Source organism: Scyliorhinus canicula, chromosome 3 (assembly GCF_902713615.1).
Source record: "Scyliorhinus canicula chromosome 3, sScyCan1.1, whole genome shotgun sequence".
Classification (NCBI taxonomy): Eukaryota; Metazoa; Chordata; class Chondrichthyes; order Carcharhiniformes; family Scyliorhinidae; genus Scyliorhinus; species Scyliorhinus canicula.
This window is the reverse complement of record NC_052148.1, coordinates 243,086,514-243,109,840: the sequence shown is the minus strand read 5'-3', so window position 1 is coordinate 243,109,840 and position 23,327 is coordinate 243,086,514. Positions and strand designations below refer to the sequence as shown.

General features: G+C 46.9%; 1 protein-coding gene across 3 annotated transcripts in view; it reads left to right on the top strand.

The window, feature by feature from the left end:
- Window positions 1–852: 852 nt before the first annotated feature.
- The window catches only part of LOC119963414 (nocturnin-like), a 52,925-nt gene continuing 30,450 nt past the window's right edge, over window positions 853–23,327 (top strand). The window contains exon 1 of one of the 3 annotated variants that reach the window (XM_038792501.1): window positions 853–1,217. In XM_038792501.1, the coding sequence (XP_038648429.1) occupies window positions 986–1,217 (232 nt within the window). In that variant the 5' untranslated portion in view covers window positions 853–985. Of the gene's footprint in view, window positions 1,218–19,549; window positions 19,570–23,327 lie in introns of those variants that run through there. The other 2 variants (XM_038792503.1, XM_038792504.1) reach the window with 2 other exon arrangements.

The following is a 23,327-nucleotide window of genomic DNA, read 5'->3' as shown; positions in this document are numbered from 1 at the left end:
GGAGAGTGAATTCAACTTCAGGTGTTAGTTTTAAGAGCAAACTTTGATTGGGCTTTTGCATTATTTATTAATCTTATTTGGCGTAAAATACTCATCCCGAAAAACATAAAGTTAAAATGTCATTATACTTAAATGAATCATTAAACGGTCACTCTGCCCAGATTGCTATTAAACATCCTGAAAGATTTAGTCAGGGTTACTGTGCCAGGTGGTTACACTAGTTAGCACTGCCCGCTACAGCTAGAACTCTGCTATTGACTGACTTCAGTAATTGATAGTTTACTCTAGCTGAGCTTCCACATTGTCACTTGGATGGTCATGTGACCTGGACACGAAAACATTCCAATGGACTAGTCCATATAGCTCGACGCAGGAGGGGAGCACATATCATCTGTGTTAATTAAATTCGAATATCACGCAGGTATTTCCTGATGTGTAAATCTATCTAGATTTTATACTAAAACAGACTAAATTGCTTTGGTGAAATTTTCACAAAACTGTGCCTGTTCCTTAAAAGAATAACGTTTGCGTGGTTTCCCCCCCTTTGCGTTCTGCGTGAGGGGCGGAGGAGGCGGCTGCAGTACGCCTGGTAGGGGGATGGGTGATGCGCATCACGGGGGGCGGAGCGGAGCGGAGCGCCTGCGCGTCTCGGAGCGGGCGGGGTGGAGAGCCTTTTGCATCACTGGGGGGCGGGGCGAGGAGCCTTTTGCATCACTGGGGGGCGGAGCGGAGCACTTTTGCATCACTGGGGGGCGGAGCGGAGCACTTTTGCATCACGGGGGCGGAGCGCCTTTGCGTGCGCGTCACGGAGAGGGCGGGGCCGCGTGTCCGCGCGTCACGGAGAGGGCGGGGCCGGGTGTTGCGCGTCACGGGGGTGGGCCGATGGCCGGCGGCCGGCCAAGCGGGTAGGAGGCGGAGCGGTTCCCTCAGTCCCGCTGTCGGTGGTGGGCGAGGGAAGGCAGTAGAGTCAGCGGCTGAGCAGCCGATGCGGTCGGTAATGTTTCAGGCACCCGCTCGGCTGTGCGCGACGTTCCGCCAGCGGGACCTCCTGCAGCTCATGTCCGGCTCGACGCCCGCGTTCCGGCGCCGGGCTCCCCCGCTCCGGAAAGCCGACTCGGCGGCGGGCGCCTGTGAGGTGTCCACACACGTGGGAACGGCGGCCCCGGCAGTGAGCGGAGCGGCGGGGGCCGGGGCAGTAACGGTGGGCGCGGAGGCTGGTGAGTACGGGCCGGGGAACGGGAAGGGGGAGTCATCCATCCCTGCCATCTGCTGAGTGAATCGTTCTTGTCTAACCGGAATGGCTTTAAATCTTTGGCAGGGCGAGGGTAACATCATTCTCACTCAGGAAAGGTTGGGCAGAGTGGAGGCAGGCAGCGTTTTTTTGGGGGTGGGGGCTTCACTGACAGTCTACCGTTACAGCCGGATTTTCAAATCACTGACCCTAGGAAGGGTTCCAATGTCTCTGTGAGGTCGCAGCTTGTCTGTCTCAGCAGGTTCTGCACTTGTTGCTCCGCTTTGCTATGGGTTCTAATGGGTATCCTTTCTCCAGACACACTCCCTCTACCATACCTGGACTGACTGCGTGGCAAAGACTCATCCCAGACTCTAAACGTTAGCTCCCTTTTCTCTCCACCCATGCTGTCAGACGTGCTGAGATTCATAGAATCATAGAATTTACAGTACAGAAGGAAGCTATTCAGCCCATCGAGTCTGCACCGGTTCGTGGAAAGAGCACCCTACCTAAGGCCAACACCTCCACCCTATACCCGTAACCCCACCCAACACTAAGGGCAACTTTGGGACACTAAGGGCAATTTATCATGGCCAACCCACCTAACCTGCACATATTTGGACTGTGGGAGGAAACCCACGCTTACACGGGGAGGATGCGCAGACTTCGCACAAACAGTGACCCAAGCGGGAATCGAACCTGGGACCCTGGAGCTGTGAAGCAATTGCACTATCCACAATGATGTGGAGATGCCGGCGTTGGACTGGGGTGAGCACAGTAAGAAGTCTTGTAAGACTGGTGTTGTAAGACTTCTTACTATCCACAATGCTACCGTGCTGCCCACGGATTGTCCAGTGTTTTCTGTTGCTGACGAAGTTAGGGGGAGTTAGGTTTATTAATTTTTAAAATTATTGTCACAAGTCGGCTTACATTAACAGTGCAATGAAGTTACCGCGCAAAGCCCCTAGTCGCCACATTCCGGCACCTGTTTGGGGGCACGGTGGGAGAATTCAGAATGCCCAAATTACTCAACACGTCTTTCAGGGCTTGTGGAAGGAAACCACAGCACCCGAAGGAAACCCACGCAGACGGGGATAACGCACAGACTCCACACAGACCGTGATCAAGCTGCGAATCGAACATGCCTGGTGCTGTGCAGCAACAGTGCTAACCACTGTGCTACCGAGCAGCCAACATAAGGAGTTTTTCCTTTCCCACAGATAAGCTGGAACAGCAATATATACGGGGCAGCACGGTAGCATAGTGGTTAGCATAAATGCTTCACAGCTCCAGGGTCCCAGGTTCGATTCCCGGCTGGGTCACTGTCTGGGCGGAGTCTGCACGTCCTCCCCGTGTGTGCGTGGGTTTCCTCCGGGTGCTCCGGTTTCCTCCCACAGTCCAAAGATGTGCGGGTTAGGTGGATTGGCCATGCTAAATTGCCCGTAGTGTCCTAAAAAAGTAAGGTTGGGTTACGGGTATAGGGTGGATACGTGGGTTTGAGTAGGGTGATCATTTCTTGGCACAGCATCGAGGGCCGAAGGGACTGTTCTGTGCTGTACTGTTCTAAAAAAATATAAGCTGCAGACGCTTGTCGTTTCCTTTCTATAAGTTGCAAACTCTTGCAGTTTCCCTTCTATAAGCTGCAGACTCTTGCAGTTTCCCTTCTATAAGCTGCAGACTCTTGTAGTTTCCCTTCTGTAAGCTGCAGACTCATAGTTTATTTTGACACCTGTCCTTTACTTTTTTGAGTTCTTGTATCACGTTTTGTTGGCTTTTTCAATTAGGAGAATGATTCAATGTAGCTAAAAGATGATGAATGACTGGAATGTAACCAACTGCTTCGGTCTGATTGGTCTGCCATGAGAAGTGCTTCAGTTTTTCTGAGAACAGAGTTTGTTTTTAATTTCTGAAAGAACATAGAACAGCACAGAACAGGCCCTTCGGCCCTCGATGTTGTGCCGAGCAATGATCACCCTACTCAAACCCATGTATCCACCTTATACCCGTAACCCAACAACCCCCCCTTAACCTACGACACCTAGGACACTACGGGCAATTTAGCATGGCCAATCCACCTAACCCGCACATCTTTGGACTGAAGTTCTAATGTTCTAATGAAACTGGTACCTTCAAACTTTATTACAATTTTTTTTGTTAAAATAGAGACTGGCAAGCCTAATAAACCACTGACTTATGGCACCACTGAAGGGGCCTTGATGATAGTTGCTACAAACGCATTTCCTAACTTGAACCGACTGCAACAGATACACTGCAGAATACATTTATGACTCCACTGTGCAGACAAGAAAATATGAGAACAGAAAGCATGCCCCAGCTAGTTTCCAAGCGTAGATGAAACCTGTGGGTTTCAATTATTTAAAGTGTGCTGCAGTTTTGTTTTACGTACCATGTAAGCTACTAGCAGGATATCCAAGGGGTGAATGTTTTTAACCATTTCCCAGACATAGTGTATTTTTTAACTGTGGTTCCTTTTGCTTTTGGGGTTTGCTTGTCAAACTGGTGTTCTCCCCATTTTAAAATAAAGCCAGAAACAGCAGGTACTTAACCGGCTTAGTATTTACAGCATTTTCTGTTTTTATTAAGGAAATTAAGTTAATGTTTCTGAAGTCAGTATTTGTCATTCCCCTATCAACATCAAATGCATACTCTAAAATGGCTCATAAGGCTGTGCTGAAAAAGGCTTCAACAATTGCAAAAATTAAACGTGTATATTAGTGACACCTAAGCGACTTGCCTCAGGTGACTGTCTGTATGGCGTTTGCACATTCTCCCTGTTCTGTGTGGGTTTCCTCTGGGAGCTCCATTTCCTCCCAGAGTCCAAAGATGTGCAGGTTAGGTAGGTGGATTTGCCATGGTAAATTGTCCCTTAAGAGTGGAGTTGCAGGAATAGGGTGGGGGGATTGGGCTAAGGTAGCGTGGTGTTTTGAAGAGTCTGCAGACCGAAAGGCCTCCTTCTGCACTGTGGGGATTCTATGATTTACAAGTGTCCTCATTTTAATGTGGTCATTGCCAACCGGGTGATTCACAAATTCCGGGATTGGCTATGACTCCTGTAGCATTCCTTTTCTTTGCTTCCACCTGCGATAGTGCTCCATTCTGTAATCTTGCAAGTGAGATAGTTCTGTTCTCTCTTCATTGGGTTTCCAAATTCATTGCCATCCTTGGAGGTCCTTTTCCATTGAAGGAGTGATATTGTGATCCTGGAATCAGCTACGTTGACAGCCTGCATGTGGCGAGGTGCTGGGAGATCCCAGCCAAATTGGGATGCTTAATAAAAACAGCAAGTGTTGGAAATACTCAGCAGATTAAACAGCATCTGAGAAGAGGGATACAGAATTAACATTTTGGTTAACCTTTTGTCAGAATTGGAAAATAAGTTAGAAATGTAACCGGTTTTAAGCAAGTAAAGACACTAGGGAAGCGAGCAAGGACAATGGAATGTAATAGTATGGAAGACATAAATTAAATGACAAAAGGAGGATGGTGCAAGACAATAGGAGATGCCAGTGGGGCAAATAAAGAATAAATGTCTAGAGTTGTAAATGGAGATTGCAGAATCATCACCAAGTTGTGGTCTGAGAAATGGGGGGCAGAACTTCTGATTTGCAATTGTTGAACTTTGTGAATCCAGAAGGCAGTAAGGTGCAAAACAAGGTACTACTCAAACCTACATTAAACTTCATTGTAAGAGTGTTCTGGAGATCTATATTGTTCCTACATGTATTGTACCAACAATCCAGCTTTCTTAACTCCAGAGAACTCCAGTGCATGTCGATAGGAGCAAATGTTTAATAACCTCTATGTATGCAGTTTGGCAGCATGGAACACTTGGTTTGGTGGCAGTTATGTTTTGGGCACTGGTTACTGGGAGCTCCTTGTAAGCAGCACAATTCATCCTAAAATCTAAGCTAACCACTACCTTTCAACCACACACAAGACATCAAGCCATCATTCTTCTAGTTGGGAGGTTCAGAGCTTTCAAAACCGATTGCCTTGTTGCAAAGTAATCTTGATATGCTTGTGTATCTGGGCTCTCTTTTACATCACATCCAGCCTCCAAGTAATATCTCCCAAGTTTTAATCCAAGGTTCAGAGTTTCCTCATCGTTTGTATTTGGATCTCATTTATATAGTACGTATCACAGCCTCCGGATATCCCAAAGTACTTTCCAACCAATAAGGAATTTTTTAATATGTAGTCACTGTTGTAAGGCAAGAAAGACAGCAACTATTTTCACACAGCAAAGCCCAATATCAGTTGGGATTGACCAGGTCATTCTTTTTAGTAATGTTGGTTGAGCACTGAATAATGGGTAGGGCATTGGGGAGAACCCACCCTCAGTCGTTAGTACAGCCGGTGTTTATTTCCCAGGCTTGATTGCTCTTGAGAATGCGGTGGTGGGCTACCATCTTGTACCTTCTTCAGTCCCCACCACAGATTCCATTCCCTAGCCACTGACTTTATCCCTCACCCTGACAACAAACTGGCTGAAGCTGAACTAGACTGTTTACAACTTTGCTGTCACATTTGACCCAAAGATGAGTCCCTGACACTTCCATCCCTGCATAACACCTCACTCCTCCTCAGCTCACCTGCCGAAACCCTTACCATGGCTTTTTTATCGCTCGACCTGGCCATTCCAACCCCCGACTTCCTGGCCTCCCATGTTCCAGCTGACATAACATTCAATTCATGAGAAACTCTGCTATTCGCGTCCTTACTTGCCCCACGTTCCATTCACCGATCATCTTTTTGCTTGCTAACCAACATTGAATTCCAGTTAAGTAACGTCTCAATTTTTCCTTTGTTTTCAGGTTCTCTCATCACCACAGCCCCCTCTATCTACGTCTCTACAACCCTCCCAAGGCATTTGCACTCCTCCATTTCTTTTTTTTAAAATTTAGATTACCCAATTATTTTTTCCAATTAAGGGACAATTTAGTGTGGCCAATCCAATTAACCTGCACATCTTTGGGTTGTGGGGGTGAAATCCACGCAGACATGGGGAGAATATGCAAACTCCACGCAGACAGTGACCTGGGGTTGGGATCGAACCCGGGTCCTCAGCGCCGCAGGCAGCAGTGCTGACCACTGAGTCACGGTGCTGCCCTGCACTCCTCCGTTTCTGGCTTCTTGCGCATCCTGAGTTTAATGGCTGTACCTATGGATGTGCCATCAGCTGCCTTGGCCCTATGCTCTGGAACTCCTTCCTTAAACCTCTCCCTGCTTTAAATTACCCTATAATGCATACCTCTTTGACCAAACCTTTGGTCGTCTGCTCTGCTACCTCCTTGTGTGTTTGTGTTGAATTATGTTTGAAAACGCCCTTGAGAAGCCCCTTGGAACACTTTATTGTATTAAGCACACTGTACAAATATAAGTTATTGTCTCTCTGAAGGAACTATCTACTTAATCCTCTTCCCTTACTCTTTGTCGCACATTCTTTTCATTTTAAAATATTTATCCACTGTTCCTTAAAGCATTGAAGCAATTTGTGTCCAATATTGCTAATAGCATATGCTCTGTATTTAATTGTTTTCCCAACTTCCTTATTCTAGTGATAAATCTTAAATTTGGTCTCCAATTACAAACTCATAACCAATGAAAATAATTTAACTATACATACCACAACAAAACCCCTTAAAATTCTGAACACCATTATCAGATTTCCCCATAAATATCTTTGGGTGCGAAGGGAGAGGGTAGAGCTGCCGAGGGGTAGTGAGTTCAGGTATCTACAGGTGAGAGACTTTGCTTGAAAGATCTGGAAGAGGTTCCCTAGATTGCCGGGATACACCCTGCTGGAGCGACTGCTGCTTCCAGATGTGGAAGGGGAGAGAAGAATTGGGGATATATGTAAGTGGCTGGAGGAGCAGGGAGGCGAGCGGGTGGTGAAAATCAAGGAGAAATGGGAAGCAAAGTTGGGAGTGGAGATCAATTGGGGAGTATGGAGTGAGGCAGTGCGAAGGGTAAATGGGACCTCCTCTTGTGCAACGATGAGCCTGATACAGTTTAAGGTGATGCATATGACTCGAGCGAGAATGAGTGGGTTCTTTCAGGGGGTAGCAGATGAGTGTGAGGTGTGGGCGGGGACCAGCAAATCATGCACACATGTTTTGGGGTTGTGAAAAATTGGGAAGATTCTGGGCGGGAGTGTTCGCGGTCTTAGCCAGGATAGTGGAGGAGGGAGTGGACCTGGACCCTTTGGTGGTGATATTTGGGGTTTCCGAGAAGCCGGAGCTCATGGAGAGGAGGAAGGCTGATGTCATGGCCGTCGCCTCTGATTGCACGGTGACGAATTTTGCTGGAGTGGCGGTCGGAATCGCCACCGGGATAGCAGCATGATTGGGTGACCCATACGAATTCCTGCGGTTAGAGAAGATAAAGTATGAGTTAAGGTGCTCAGCAGGGGTGTACGAGAAAAGGTGGGGTATGTTTATGACCGTGTTTGAGGAGCTGTTCCTCGCCGGAGGGGGGGGGGGGGGGGGGGGGGGGGGGGGGTGAAAAAGGACGAAAGTCTGTACAAACTGTATAGTTGATTGTTGGGAAGAATGTTTCCTGGGGTGTTTATTTGCTGTACCCTACTTTAATACAAGTTTGAATAAAATGCGTTTTAAAATAAATAAGTATCTGTGGGCAGGACCTCAAATTCTGTGATGTCTCCTCATACAAAAGCTTTTTGACCCCTTGTTAACCAGCCAAATTATTCCAGTTCAGTCATTGACGGTAAGACAGCAAAAATAGTCTATTTGTTCAATGCATGTTTAATGTACAGCGACTAGATCACTGTCTGTGGAGTCTGCACGTTCTCCCCATGTCTGTATGGGTTTTCTCCGGGTGCTCCGGTTTCTTCCCACAAGTCCCAAAAGACATGCTTGTTAGGTGAGTTGGACATTCTGAATTCTCTCCCGGTTTACCTGAACAGGTGCCGGAGTGTGGCAACTGGGGCTTTTCACAGTAACTTCATTGCAGTGTTAATGTAAGCCTACTTGTGACAATAAAGATTATTATTAATGCCAGTGCACACATAGCTGGAGAAACAACTACCCTCTGCTGCAAAAAATAGATGAAGCTATCAATGCTTGCTTTTTGTGAAGAGTAAATTGGATAGCAACTCCACTGACTGCATTTGGATAATTCAATGCGGAAATCAGTTTCTCTACTCTTTTAGAAGCTGCCTCTTACCAATATCGTGTGAAGAATCTGGCATTGAAGCACATGCAAGAAGTGAAGCTACTGCACTTACCCACTTAACACATTAGAATGATAGAATTTGCAATGCAGAAGGAGGCCATTCGGCCCATCCGAGTCTGCCCTACGAAAGAGCACCTCATTTAAACCCACACTTCCAACCTAATCCAGTAATCCCACCTAACCTGCATATCTTTGGACTGTGGGAGGAAATCAGAGGAAACCCACACAGACACTGGGAGAACAGGCAGACTCAGCACAGACAGTGACCCATGCCGGGAAATGAACCTGGGACCCTGGAGCTGTGAAGCCATAGTGCTAACCACTATGCTACAGTGCTGCCCTGCATTCAAGTGTACGTGATTTTTTTTGTGGCACAAGGAGACTTAATGGCTGCCAAACAACCTCTCTGGCATTGAAAGTTAGACCATAATATGGAGGAGCAGAATTAGGCCATTCAGCCGTAGTCTGTTATGCCATTTCCTCGCCCCCTTTCTCCTGCCTTCTCCCTATAACCCCTGATCCCCTTATTAATCAAGAAATCCCCCTATTAATCAAGAACACCAGATTTGAGCATGAGATGCTGTTGGCTACTGGGTTACAGACCAAGAGCTGGCAGGTGGAATTAGAATAGTTATTTCTTAGAATATAACTAGGAGCTGGTTTAGCTCACTGAGCTAAATCGCTGGCTTTTAAAGCAGGCCAGCAGCACGGTTTAATTCCCGTACCAGCCTCCCCGGACAGGCGCCGGAATGTGGCGACTAGAGGCTTTTCACAGTAACTTCATTGAAGTCTACTCGTGACAATAAGCGATTTTCATTTCATTTAATTTTCATTTCATTTCAGGAGTAGGCAAATTAGCTGTTCAATGTGATCATGGATGATCTCCTCATGGCCTCAACTCCACCATCCTACCTGTTCTCTTTAACCCTTCAACACATTGCTAATTAAAAATCTGTCTAACTTTGGCAAAGTAATTTCTCCTCCTCTGTTTTAGATTTGCTACCCCTTAACCTGAGACTATGACCAATTGTTCTAGAATGCCCCACAAGAGGATTGATTGATTTTGATATTTATTGTCACATGTACCGAAGTACAGTGAAAAGTGTTTAAGTGTTTTTCTGCGGCCAAGGGAAAGTACACACAATGTACATAGTAGACAAAAAGAATAATCGACAGAGTGCATTGACAAATGGTACATCAACAAATAGAAATTGGTTACAGTGCGGAACAAGGGCCAAATAAAGAAAATACATGGATGGATTTGTTTATTGTCACGTGTACCAAGGTACAGTGAAAAATATTTTTCTGCGAGCAGCTCAACAGATCATTAAGTACATAAAAAGGAAATAAAAGAAAATATGTAATAGGGAAAAACAAGGTACACAATGTAACTAGATAACTCTGGCATCGGGTGAAGCACACAGAAGTGTAGTGTTAATGAGGTTAGTCATGAGCAAGAGCAGCACAGGGCGTCATGAAGAGTGTTCTTAAAGGGACCAGATCAGTCTGAAGGAGAGTTGTTGAGCAGTCTAGTAGCTGTGGGAAAGAGCTGTTCCTATGTCTGAATGTGCAGGTCTTCAGACTTCTGTATCTTCTGCCTGATGGAAGAGGGTAGGGCATGGGTGTGAGGGGTTTCTGACAATGCTGTCTGTCAGCCTGAGGCAGCGAGCGGTGTAGACAGAATCAATGGAACTGTTCCCGTGTCCAGGAAATTTTGGAATATTATAACTAATAGATCCACTACCTCCTGTCACTTCCTCTAACATCCTTGGATGTAGGCCACCAGGCCCTGGTGACTTGTCTGCCTTCAATCCCAATAGTTATTTGAGTACTGTTTCCCTATTGATGCTGATTGTTCGAAGTTCCACCCTTTCTATCACCTCTGAATTACTCATTCCTGCAGGGGTGGTACTAGTGTCCTCCACCATGAAAGCTGAGGCAAAATATTGATGAGCATTTACTATCCTTTTTGATACTTTGTGCTAGTTTTCTTTCATAATTTACCTAGGCTCTTTTTATTACCTTCTTAGTAACCCTTTGTTTATGTTTAACAATCTTCCGACCTGTCACTGGCCTTTGTAACATAGTATACCTTTGATTTTGTCTTTATGTACCTAACCTTCTGGCTTAGCCATTGATGTTTTTTTACCCCTCTTGCCGTCTTTCTTCCTCTCTCTGAAATATCTTTTAGTTGTGAGGAATTGTCTGAAGCAACTGCTACTGCTCATCACCTATCTTTTGGCCTTCCTGCCCACTCTACCCAGGTCAAATCTGTCCTCGTGCCTATGTAATTACCTTTGCTTAATTCCAGAACGCTGGTCTGGGACTCCACTTTCTTACCCCAAACTGAAATTTGAATTCTACCATACTTTGGTCACTATTCCTAAGGGCATCCTTAATATGAGGTCGTCAATTAACCCCTTCTCATTACACCATACCAAATCCAAAGTATTCTGCTCCTGGTTGGTTCCACAAGATATTGTTCCAAGAAACAATCTCGAATGAATTCAATGAACTCTCTCGAGGCTACTCATGCCAATTTTTTTTTTTTAAATTTAGAGTACCCAATTATTTTTTCCAATTAAGGGGCAATTTAGAGTGGCCAATCTACCTATCCTGCACATCTTTGGGTTGTGGGGGTGAAACCCACGCAGACACGGGGAGAATGTGCAAACTCCACACGGACAGTGACCCGGGGCCGGGATTCGAACCCGGGTCCTCAGCGCCGTAGGCAGCAATGCTAACCACTGCGTCACCGTGCTGCCCCCTACTCGTGCCAATTTGATTACTCCAGTCTATGTGCATATTAAAATCACACATGATAATTAGAACAAAGAACATAGAACAGTACAGCACAGAACAGGCCCTTCGGCCCTCAATGTTGTGCCGAGCCATCATCACCCTACTCAAACCCACGTATCCACCCTATACCCGTAACCCAACAACCCCCCCCTTAACCTTACTTTTATTAGGACACTACGGGCAATTTAGCATGGCCAATCCACCTAACCCGCACATCTTTGGACTGTGGGAGGAAACCGGAGCACCCGGAGGAAACCCACGCACACAGGGGGAGGACGTGCAGACTCCACACAGACAGTGACCCAGCCAGGAATCGAACCTGGGACCCTAGAGCTGTGAAGCATTTATGCTAACCACCATGCTACCCTGCTGCCCTAATTGCTGCACCTTTCTTACAAGCCGCTAGTATTTCCTGGTTTACACTGCCCCACTGCGGAACTACTGTTTGGGGAGCTATATATTACTCCTACAAGGGACTTCTTCCCTTTGTTAGTTCTTATTTCTGCCCAGACTGATTCCACATCTGATCTCCAGTGCTAATATAATTTCTCATAGAGCACTGATCCTCTTCTTCACCAGCAAAGCTACACCACCTCCTTTTCCTTTTCAGTATATCTTTCCAAAATACTGAGTACCTTTTGGATATTCAATTCCCAGACCTGGTCTCCTTGTGACTATGTCTCAGCAATTGCAACTAAATCGTACCCATTTGTTTCTGTTTGGGCAGCTAGCTCATTAAGTTTGTTCCGAATGCTTTGTGAATTAGTTAACTTTTACATATGTGGACTCACTTAGAGTCCAAGAGGCTCATTATTTGTTGATTTTTTTTTTTAAGTAACTTTTTCTAAGTTACTAAAAGACCCTTGTATGGCAGAGCAATGTGGTGCAAACACCCATGGTTTACACAAAACTTTACATTTCTGAGCTGTAGTGTGCATGATAAAGTGGATTTTTGGTATGAATGAAGCTAACTTTGAATGTTTCCATTATCTACCCTCCTGAATCCTAATATTTAGCTGCTGTTTCTCATTCTCCAAGATGTATAAGATTTATATATTTAATCTGCAGAACTCTGTGCTCTTTCTATACTTTCACTTTTTAACGATGCTGCCTCTTCCCTCCAGTATATCGCTCATGACAGATAGCTGAATATTGTCCATCTGCTGCTCTGTCTGACTTTGTGAACTTGCTTATAATCCTCTCTGTAGCCAACTTCTGCCTCTTTTGTTTCGTCTGCAAATTCTGGCAGTGTTACTCAAATTTGAGTCCAGATCTCAGTATTGAAAAAAAATGGTATTTTTTTTAGCAGAAACCTGTGGCGAACCAGAGCTGCCAGACCTACTGGGTATGTCCAGCATTTTCTGTTTTTATTTCCAATTTCCAGCAGTTGGAACACCATTCCAGTGTTCGTTTTTTGTCTCCAAAAAGAAACCCTACCTAATCTGTTTTCCGAACTCGAGCCTGCTTCTGTCCAGGCAGCCACATTCCCTTCAATATTCCACACATCTTTGTTTTATCAGCCTCATAGATAGCTTTTTATCTGATGGCTTGTCAAAATTGATAAACAAATGTTGTTTCCTTTATCAATGCACTCAATTATTTCCTCAAAGTAGTAATAAAATAATAAAAGAAAAAATGACAACATTGGCATGAAATTGGCTAACTGACTGGAGAAGTGGTAAACAGTTGTTTTTTGGACTGGAGAAAGGTTCCGGGCACATTTTCAAACTTTGCAAATAACACTAAACTTTGGAGTATTGTGAAGGATAGTGATAAACCTCATAGGCAGGTGGGGTGGGTGGATTAAATTTAATACAGAAGTGTGAAGTGGTTTGATAGGAAACAAGGAGAGACATTAAGGAATATGTAGAGACAGTTGTTCGAGCTTGTGATCTTGTTTATGTGAGCAGAGGGATGAAGCCAATGGGGATGATCACAAAAGAGGAACAATGGTCTGAGGTGTGCTGCTCATGAATCTGAGAAAGAAAACCAGACTGAGTGAGACCAACTGATGGTTGGTTTCTGACTGCCCAGGGGTTAGAGTCAGCAGGTGGTAATGAAACAGGAAAGAAAACTCGAGGGACGAAAGAGAAAATGCTGGAAAATCTCAGCAGGTCTGGCAGCATCTGTAGGGAGAGAAAAGAGCTAACGTTTCGAGTCCAATGACTCTTTTTATCAAAGCCGCTTTGATAAAGAGTAATTGGACTCGAAACGTTAGCTCTTTTCTCTCCCTACAGATGCTGCCAGACCTGCTGAGATTTTCCAGCATTTTCTCTTATTTCAGATTCCAGCATCTGCTGGATTAGTAATAAAAGTAATTTGCTTTTATGAAGGAAACTCAAGGACGCACTGATAAAAGTGGTCTAGCTTTTCACTGTATTGCTTTCTTAAAACAAATGAGAAACCGCTGCAGAAACATTTGGAGACAGCAGCAGCTTGCTCAAGAGGACTTGAAGTTTCTGTAGCTTGAAAACTGACTAAAACATGCTTGGGGGCGGGGAAGGTGGTGATCTGGGGATGGGGAGGAAGTTAACTCCAAAAGTTGATTAAGTAGGGCAGGAGAAGGCTTGTCTGGACATAACACTGTTGTAGGCCTGGTGGGCTAAATGGCCTGTGACTGTGCTATAAATACTTGGTAGTATTTTGCAAACTCTGTATGCAAAATCATTGAAGGTGGCTGAGCAGATTGAGAAGATGGTTCAAAAAGGTATTCAGAATCCTGGGATTCATTGAGAGGCATAGTGCACATAAGTCATAGTGAACCTTGATGAAACTCTGGGTCAGCCACAGTTGGAGTATTGTATCAAACTCTAGGCATTGCACTTTAGGAAAGATGTATGAAACTTGTAGAGGAGTACAGAAATGGTTCTCAAAAATAGTTCACAGGATGAGGGGCATCGGTTTTGTGAACAGATTAGACAAACTGGGTTTGTTCTCAAAGAGGAGAAGGTTGCGAGGAGATTTGATAAGTATTCAAGATCCAAGCAGGGGGAAATATTTGGGTACATGCAGGTTCGAGACTGCCACAAAGGAGATACAGAGCTTCCGAGTAGAGCCAGCTTCCACATTGTTGGAGGAGGTGCTGACTACGGGGCTGGAGCACGGGGTAGTATTGGCGGTTTGCGGGGCTATTTTGGAGGAGGAGAAGACGCCGCTGGAAGGGATCAAGGCAAAGTGGGAGAAAGGTTGGGAGAGGGTATGGAGGAGGGGTTCTGGTGTGAGGTGCTCCGGAGGGTGAACGCCTCCACCTTGTGTGCAAGGTTGGGGCTGATACAGCTGAAGGCGGTGTATAGAGCACACCTTACAAGGGCGAGGATGAGCCGGCTCTTTGAGGGGGTAGAAGATGTGTGTACCATTGCTGGGGGAGGGGGGGGGGGGGGGGTGGCCTGTATTTTGGTCCTGTCCAAAGCTGGATGATTACTGGGAGGAGGTTTTTAGGGTAATCTCTAAAGTGGTGCATGTGAATCTGGACCCGGGCCCTTGGGAGGCCATATTCTGGATGTCGGACTAGCCGGGGTTGGAAACGGGCGTGGAGGCAGATGTAACCTTTGCCTCGTTGATCGCCCAAAGGTGGATCCTGTTAGGGTGGAGATCAACCACTCCACCCTGACCTGGATTTTTGACGCTTGAAAAGGTCAAATTTGAATGGAGGGGTTCTACAATTCATGGCGTTATTCATTATGCACTTTCGAGAATTGGATTACATCGAACATTGAGGGAGGGTTGGGGGGGGGAGGGGAACTGTATGTGTTAATGGTGGCTTGAGTGATTCCTGATTCCTTTTTGTCATTTGTTTATCTTAACATGTGGGCTAATGTTTGGGGCTTGGTGGGAGGATGGGATCGTTGTTATTGATATGGGGCTTGACATTGCATATGTTACTGATTATTGTTTATTGTTGGATGTAAATTTGGGAGTAAATGTGAAAAAGGAGAATAAAAATATTTCTTTAAAAAGTATTCAAGATCCAAGTCCAGACAAAATAGATGGAGAGAAAAATGTTCCTTTATGGGGAAAAACCAAGCAGCAGAGTTCACCAATGATGATTCGTAAATGAACCAATAGCATCATGAGTAACAACAATATTCAACAGAGTGGTTAGGATCTAGAATGTACTACCTGACAGTGTGGTGGAGGCAGATTCAATCATGATTTCAAAAGTGAATTGGATAAGCACCTGAAGAGAGAGAATTTCCAGGGCCACTAGGGCTTGAAACTGAATTGCTCTTGCAAATAACCACCATGAACATGATGGGCTTGAGTGGCCCCCTTCTGTGTTGTAATCATTCTTTGACATACTCTGGTATGTCAGTCATTACTATCTTTTACTGATGTGATCTATGATGATTACCCTTAATTAATCTAAGTCTTTCTCAGAATATTAATTTTGTCTCTGTTTTATGACTGGTCCACATTTGATCTCTTTTTGAGCGGTGGTGTTACATTGGCAATTCATAAAGCATAGAAATTGAAGGACAACATTTAGTCCATTGTGTCTGTGCTAGCTCTTTGATAGAGCACTTGTGCTTAGTCCCATGCCCCAGCTTTTTATCTGCAATCCTAATTATGGAGCCCCTTAGCTCCATTGATCATCATGTTTGGACTCCCCTTGACATTTTGGGAAGTGTGCACTGCTCTGGAGCTTTGAGTTCCTCTAACTTTATTTATAGCTACCTTACTGAATTGTCCTGTATCTCCCATGCGTTTTCATTCATGCTATCACATTCTTATTATCATATTTATGTTCATGGAGCAGCTGTTAGCTTTTATTGGCTTAATTCAGGAGTTAGTCTCCTCCGCCAAACCCCCCCCCCCCCCCCCCCCCCCTCCCCTGCTCGCGCTACTGTTTGTAGCAAGCAGAATTTCTGCTCCAAATAAGGCCCTGTGGAAATTGGTGGGAATGTTTAGGACCCTCCCACTGGTCTTCAATATGAGCCAGCCTGCTGGACCACTGAATTCTCTGCTTTTAATGCATTTGTGTATCTGGAAACAGTTGCCCTGACCAAGTGGCAAATTATTAAATGCAGTTCCCTCCGGTATTGTTGATCAGATTGTAAATATGACTGATTCATTGAAGGCTATGGAATCATATGGTAGTAATATTTCTGCTATCTGAGAAAAATTATACAGTTCGTAGCTGTGAGTTTGAAGTAGATGCTGTTGCTATTAAAATGCAACATTATACATAACGCTCAGTGATCATTGCTGGCTGCAGTCCACAGTCTTACGGTTAATTTGAGAGCAGAGAGCATAGAGTTCATGGTAACCATGTTGTGGAGATTATGTTTCTAATTAATTCAGAACATGAAGATCTTCCTAATCTCTGTCTTAAATGGGGGGGCCCTTAGTTTTTAAACTGTGCCGCTTAGTTCTAGATTCCCCTGTGAGGGAAACCTCTTTGCATTTACCATGGAAAGCCCCTTCAGAATCTTGTATGTTTCAATAAGACCGCCTCTCATTCTTCTCCATTCCAATGAGTAACTACTCAAATTTCCTCAGGGCAGCATGGTAACATAGTGGTTAGCACGGCTGCCTCACAGCTCCAGGGTCCCAGGTTCGATTCCCGGCTTGGGTCACTGTCTGTGCGGCGTCTGCACGTTCTCCCCGTGTCTGCATGGGTTTCTGCCAGGTGCTCCGGTTTCCTCCCACAGTCCAAAGATGTGCAGGTTAGGTGGATTGGCCATGCTAAATTGCCCTTAGTGTTCAAAAAAGGTTAGGTGGGGTTATTTGCTAGGGTGGAGACGTGGGCTTGGGTGGGGTGCTCTTTCCAGGACTGGTGCAGACTCGATGGGCCGAATGGCCTCCTCCTGCACTGTAAATTCTGTGATTTAAAAACAACCCCGTCATCCATTAACTCCAGTGCTGTAGCAAAACAGCACCACTGTTTGACATGATTTTGACCCAGCCATGTTATATTTTCCACAAGGTATAATATAAAAGTACACTGCATGCATAGTACACAGTAGCATTTGACTGAAAACGATCAGGACATGGTTTTACTGAAAGGGTGCTTTGCAATAGTGCTATGTCGGCTTCCATACTCACCAATGTATAGAAAAATTAGCCAGAATTAAAACTAATTCCTTTGATTATTGGTGGCATCTGATCTAAAGAGCAGGATTAGGCCATTCAGCCTCTCAAACCTGTTCCACTGTTCGGTTGGATCATGGCTGATGCAGTCCTTATTCCATCTACCCACTTTGGTTCCCTAAACCTGAAGTCTCTTTCCCAACAATCTGTCAAATTTAACATTCTTAATTGATAAAGCTTCACAACATTTTCAGGACGAGATGTACATTTCAACTTTCCCTGTTTGAAATACCTTATGGCATCACCCTTACGGTAATGCCCCTTGTTCTGGACTGCTCCACCAGAGGAAATAGTTTCCCCGCCTATCCCATCAAATCCTTTATCATCCTAAAATACTTCAAATAGATCACCCCTTCATCATCTTTACAGGGAAATTCTGTGTAACTTGACGTCAATTTAACCCTTTTAGTTCTGGTCCTTGATTCACTGGCAATGAGATGCGTTTGGAAATTATAATACTTGGAATTCCTTATCATGCATGGGAGATAATCACAATGGCATTACATTGCCAGTTGCATTGTAACTTCTTATTCTGCAAATGAAAGTTTGAATTTGTGCCTATTTCTTCCACAAGACCTTGCACAACATCTGCGACAGAAATTCCAGTCGACAAAATTTATATTTAAGCAAGTGACACTCTTGTATTATATTTGGGTGTGTGCTATATTTACACAAGCGTTCACCCATTTATTCAAGCTCTTGTATTAATACCACACTCCAGAATATAGTATGCATGTTAATCATTCATATCCGTACTTTGACCAAGGTTTCTATTGTCCCTTATAGATTAATACTTATGTAGCGTAGCAACAATGACTGGATAATTTTAACTTTGGTTGGGTTCTTGTGACGTGTAGTGAGAGCACTGTGTCGTGTGGTCTCTTAATGTAATGCCTTTGTTAATATTGTGTGATTTGAGGGTGGCACAGTGGTTAGCGCACAGCACCAGGGACCCTTGTTCAATTACTTGGGTGACTTTCTGTATGGAGTTTGCACATTCTCCCCATGTCTGCTTGGGCTTCCTCCAGGTGCTTCAATTTCCTCCCACAATCCAAAAATGTGTAGGTTAGATGGATTAGCCATGCTAAATTGTCCCTTGGTGTCCAAAGATGTGTAGGTTAGTTAAGGGATTGTTGGGATCAGGCGGGGATATGAGTATGGGTTGAGTGCTCTTTTGGAGGGCCGGTGCAGACTTGATGCACCGGATAGCCTACTGCTGCATTGTAGGGATTCTGTTATTTAAAGCTGCCAAATTATTAAAACTGGTTCAATTATTTAAACTTTGTAAAATTATTATTATTTTTTTATTCATTTAAGGGATGTGGCCGGCGCTGGTTAGGCCAGCATTAATTGGCCATCCCTAGTTGCCCTTCAGAAGGTGGTGATGAGTTGCCTTCTTGAACCGCTGCAGTCCTTCAAGTGTAGGTACATCTACTGCAGTTAGGGAGGGTGTTCCTGAAATGTGGCCCATTGATTGACACTATTGGTTGCAGGTGCAAAATATTATCTTTACCTTTTCTTTGATGGGATGTGGGTGTTGCTGAAAAGGCCAGCGTTTGTTGCCATCCCTAATTGCCATTGAACTAAGTGACTTGCTCGGCCATTCCAGGGGTCATTTGGAGTCAGCCACATTGCTGTGGGTCTTGGGTTACATGTAGGTCAGACCAGACGAGGTAAGGGTGGCACGTTTCCTTCCTTAAATTCCCGACATTAGTGAACCAGATGTGTTTTTACAACAATCGATAATAGTTGTCATGGTGGGCAGCATGGTGGCACAGTGGTTAACACTGCTGCCTCGCGTCGCCAAGATCCCAGATTCGATCTTGACCCTGGGAAGTTTTCACATTCTCCCTGTGTTTGCGTGGGTCTCACCCCCACAACCCAAAGATGTGCTGGATAGGTGGATTGGCCATGCTAAATTGTCCCTTTATTGGAAAAAATGAATTGGGTACTCTAAAATGTATTTTTTTAAAAAATAGTTGTCGTGGTCACTTATGGTGACTAGAGGCGCGATCTAACAGAAAATTTCAAGGATGGTAACAAGCAGGAACAGACGGGTGTTTCCAAATGGCCAACCTAGTGAGGCCGTCACTGATATCTAACTGTAATTAGGGCACGTAATGATGCCCCTCGGACCTCACGCCGGAAAAGACTGGAAATCAGAGTCTTCACCCCTGAAGGTTGGCGGGCTGGCAGAATACAAATCGGTCACCGATGTCTGCCCAGCAGAGGTAAGTAACCACAGGCCCCACCCAGATGACCTGTCGCATGTGATTTGTTAATGCCAGACGTAATGATCCTTCGCTCCCACTCACCACATGTCCATTCTCCTGCAGGATCTCCATCTGATGGTGCTGGCCCATCTGGGATGGGGACCCCTGCCTTCCAAGAGAACACCTCAGAGGAAGCCACCATAAATGCACCACGATTGTCTTCCCCACCCTCCTCCAGTGCAGAGACATGCACCTTGATGGGTGATGTTGTAGACAGGCTTCTGGGCTCAATCTGATGAGCACCACAGAGTTGCTGATGCACATCAGGTGGAGACAGAAGCGTCCGGGGGGATAGCAGTCGGACGTCTGCTGGGTCTCAGTTGATGCTAACCCTCTGGATCAGGTTATCCCGGAGCTAATGCAGACGCTAGTGGGGGCAGCCATAATAGGGGAATGTCAGCGACACTCCAGTGGGTCCATAGCCGAGAGGTGGCAAGCGCAGGAGCTGACGCCAGCAATACGTGACATTGTGCCAAACACTGCTAAGGTGGCGACCGCAGTTGAAAACCTACAGTACAACGTCAGCAGCTTGTGGTGGTGTCCAGGGCATGGCTCAGTCAGTGACCGTCATGGCTGACGTCCTTAACTGCATGTCCCAGTTGCTGGGGGGGTGGGGGGGGGGGGGGGGGGTGCGGTGTCCCTGACTTAAGTGAATCTTGCCTAGGCACTGCGGAATTGGTCCCAATCGCCTATGACGTGTCCCGGTCTCGGGTAGACTTTGCCGGGGCGCTCCAGAGCATGCCTTGAGGAGCATTGCTGAGCGCGCCAGCACCATGGTGCAAACATTGGGGAGCTGCCAGGGCTGGCAGGCCAGATAATGCAGATACATCCGGAACTTAAGCCAGCTGTCCTGTTCTTCCCATCCTGAAGTAACCCCCAGTGTCCTATGTGCACCAATCGGGAGAAGTGAGCGCTGGGTGCGAACCCACAGCCTCCCTACAGGTGGCAATGGCTGGCATCAGTTCCCCTGAGTTTCTTTCCCCCACAATGGTGCATTTCAGAGTCAGTCTCTGGAACAAGGTGGCACGACAAGGCATGTGCCACCAGCAAATGGCCCGGGGCCCTCCGGTCCCAGGATCCCCAGAGGACACCTGCCAGAGGCATCAAAGGCCACGGGGCGTGGTAAGCACCAGGCTGTCTCCTCCTCCGATGTACATTCTGGGGACATACCAAGGCGGAGTGGCAGAGCACGGAAGGCAAAGCAGGCTGATGATCACTGAGAGGACACTCGGGGGGGGGGGGGGGGGGGGGGGGGGGGGGGGGGGGGTCGGCACCATCAGGGGCTAGCGCTGTTGGGGGTCACAAATGTACATCATTAAAACATGTTGCACCTGAGACATGTCAGGTCTCTGGCACGTTGTTCCGCAATACGGATCAACCTCCAAGCTCCTGCCCCAGCCCCCCAGGGCATGATGGTCCTGGAACCCCATCCCAATGGCATATCACCTGCTGGTGATAGGGGTGAGCATGCACTCAGCAGACAGGCAGGAGTTAGACCATGGAATAGATTGAGGAGCACCACCGCTCGGCATTGATTATCCCCCCCCCCCCCCCCCCCAACCCGGCCTTCGACAGTGATCTGTTAACAGTGCCAACGCAGGCCCATAACAGAAAAACACAAATCCTGGGAGCGTGGTTGGGGGGGAGGAGAGACGGGTGGGGGATAGGGCAACTGGTATGGTGGGTGGGAAAGGGGGGGTTGTGAGATGATGGACGAAGCCACGTCCTATGAGAAGCGGGAGAAGATGAGGGCCTCCGGACATGCCAGACCCTCGCCACTGCCTATTCTCCATCCTCCTCCCCGGCTCGTCCTCCAGCCCCTCCTGATCCGACAGCTCCTTGCTCTCCTTGGATGTAGCCGCATGTTCCTCCCCCTCCTACAGCACATCATCCTGCTGCTATGCCAGGTTGCAGTGGGCACAGCAGACCTGCACAAAGTGATCGACCCTCTGTGGGGTGTACTGCAGTGCACCACCAGAGCAGCCAAGGCATCGGAGTCGCATTTTGAGCAGTGCTCAATGGCTGCATGGGCCTGTTGTATTGGAGCCTCCGCATCGGTCACCGGCCTCCCTATTGGCGTCATTAGCCAGGTCCTAGCGGGTGGTCCTTATTGCCCAAAAGCCTCCCAGCCATCCTGGGGTGGTCCTCAATGAGGCCGGGGTCTCCGACTTCCCCAGGATGTATCTCCAACACTCATGGTCCCGGAGGTGGTGGTTGCACAGGAGTTGAACGTACAGGGAGTGGTACTCCTTCCTGTTAATGAAGGGCACTCCCTGGTGCACAAAATGCGACAAGTGTGCCACTGAATCTGGGGCGTCCCGGCGATGTCAGAGAATCATGCAGACCTTGCAACTTGTTGGGCCTGGTCCAGGTCAAAGTTTATATAGGTAGCTGCTTGGGCAAACATGGCATTTGTTACCTCATGGATGCACTTGTGGGCTGTAACCTCTGAAATGCCACACAATTCCCTGTTCGAGCCCTGGAATGATCCTGAGGCATAAAAGTTCAGGGCCGTGGTGACCTTGACAACCGCCGAGAACAAGTATCCTCCTCTACATGGTGCCAAGTCTGCATGTTGAGGAGGAGCCTCCTGTGGCACACGGTCCATCATCTGTTGGAAGGACCAACATTGCCATTACACCTTGGACTGTCGCCGGCCTCCCCCTCTGGGTCCCTCCCTGGCCTGATGGACAACTGGGTCCATGGTGTGGGATGGGGCCCTGCACATGGGCCACTGTTTCGGGCACTCATCAATGCTGCTGCCTTCTCCGGTGTCTGGCCGCCTCGCCTGCTGCCAGCAGTGCGAGGGCATCTTCAGCAGGTTCAAAGATATCATCCATCTTGTGTAATATCGTAAGGAATTTGAGGGGGTGAGAAACTGACAGCCAGCGATGGGCTTCCATCCTGGGATCCTCCAGTCCCCCATGGCTTTCCCTCCCCCCTTTTCACATCCCCTGCCATCTCTCAGGGTGCCATCCAACCTGTCCTGCCCGCACATCCCCAGACCCCAGAACCTGTACCTCAGGCACACGCTGGCTCCTTCACCGGTGCAGACACCCATCCTCTGATTGTGGGAATGTCCTCAGTGCTGAGGCCCAGCCATTGAGTGTTCAGATGTTGGCTGCTGTGTCTGTGGTGTTGAGGCCTCCGATGTTCAGGCAAAGTGTCCACGCCTCATGATCTGATTGGGATGCTTGGCAATAACTCCCAGATGCAACATCACATGCCTACACACGGGAATCCACTTAGGAGCTATGAAGTGCTCACTGAACTATGATTACCAATTTCCTATTAGCTGATGGCCTTCAGCCATGTGGCCAGAGGCTGCCACAGTCAGTGGGAGTTATGGGTGGTCTGTGAGACAGATAGGCTGGAGTTTCCCTCATTATGGGTACTCACAATCAATCCCCACACATGCCCCCGCCCCCCCCCCCCCCCCCCCCCCCCCCCCCCGCCCCCAAAAGCACCGGAGCAGCATCCCCAGTGCCTCTGGGCTCAATGCCCCGGATCGAAGATGACTACTCACCTCAGATCCCCACAGCAGCCATTCTGGCAGCTTCACGTTTTTTAAAAAAGTGTACTAATCTCCACCCATGTGACTCATTGGGGAGATGGTTCGGAGGCTGTTAGATAGAGGGTCATTCCCGCTAATGGAATGGAGATTGGCTTTAATTGGTGATTATTAGTTTCTCGCCAAGCTGTGGCGGGATTCGGTT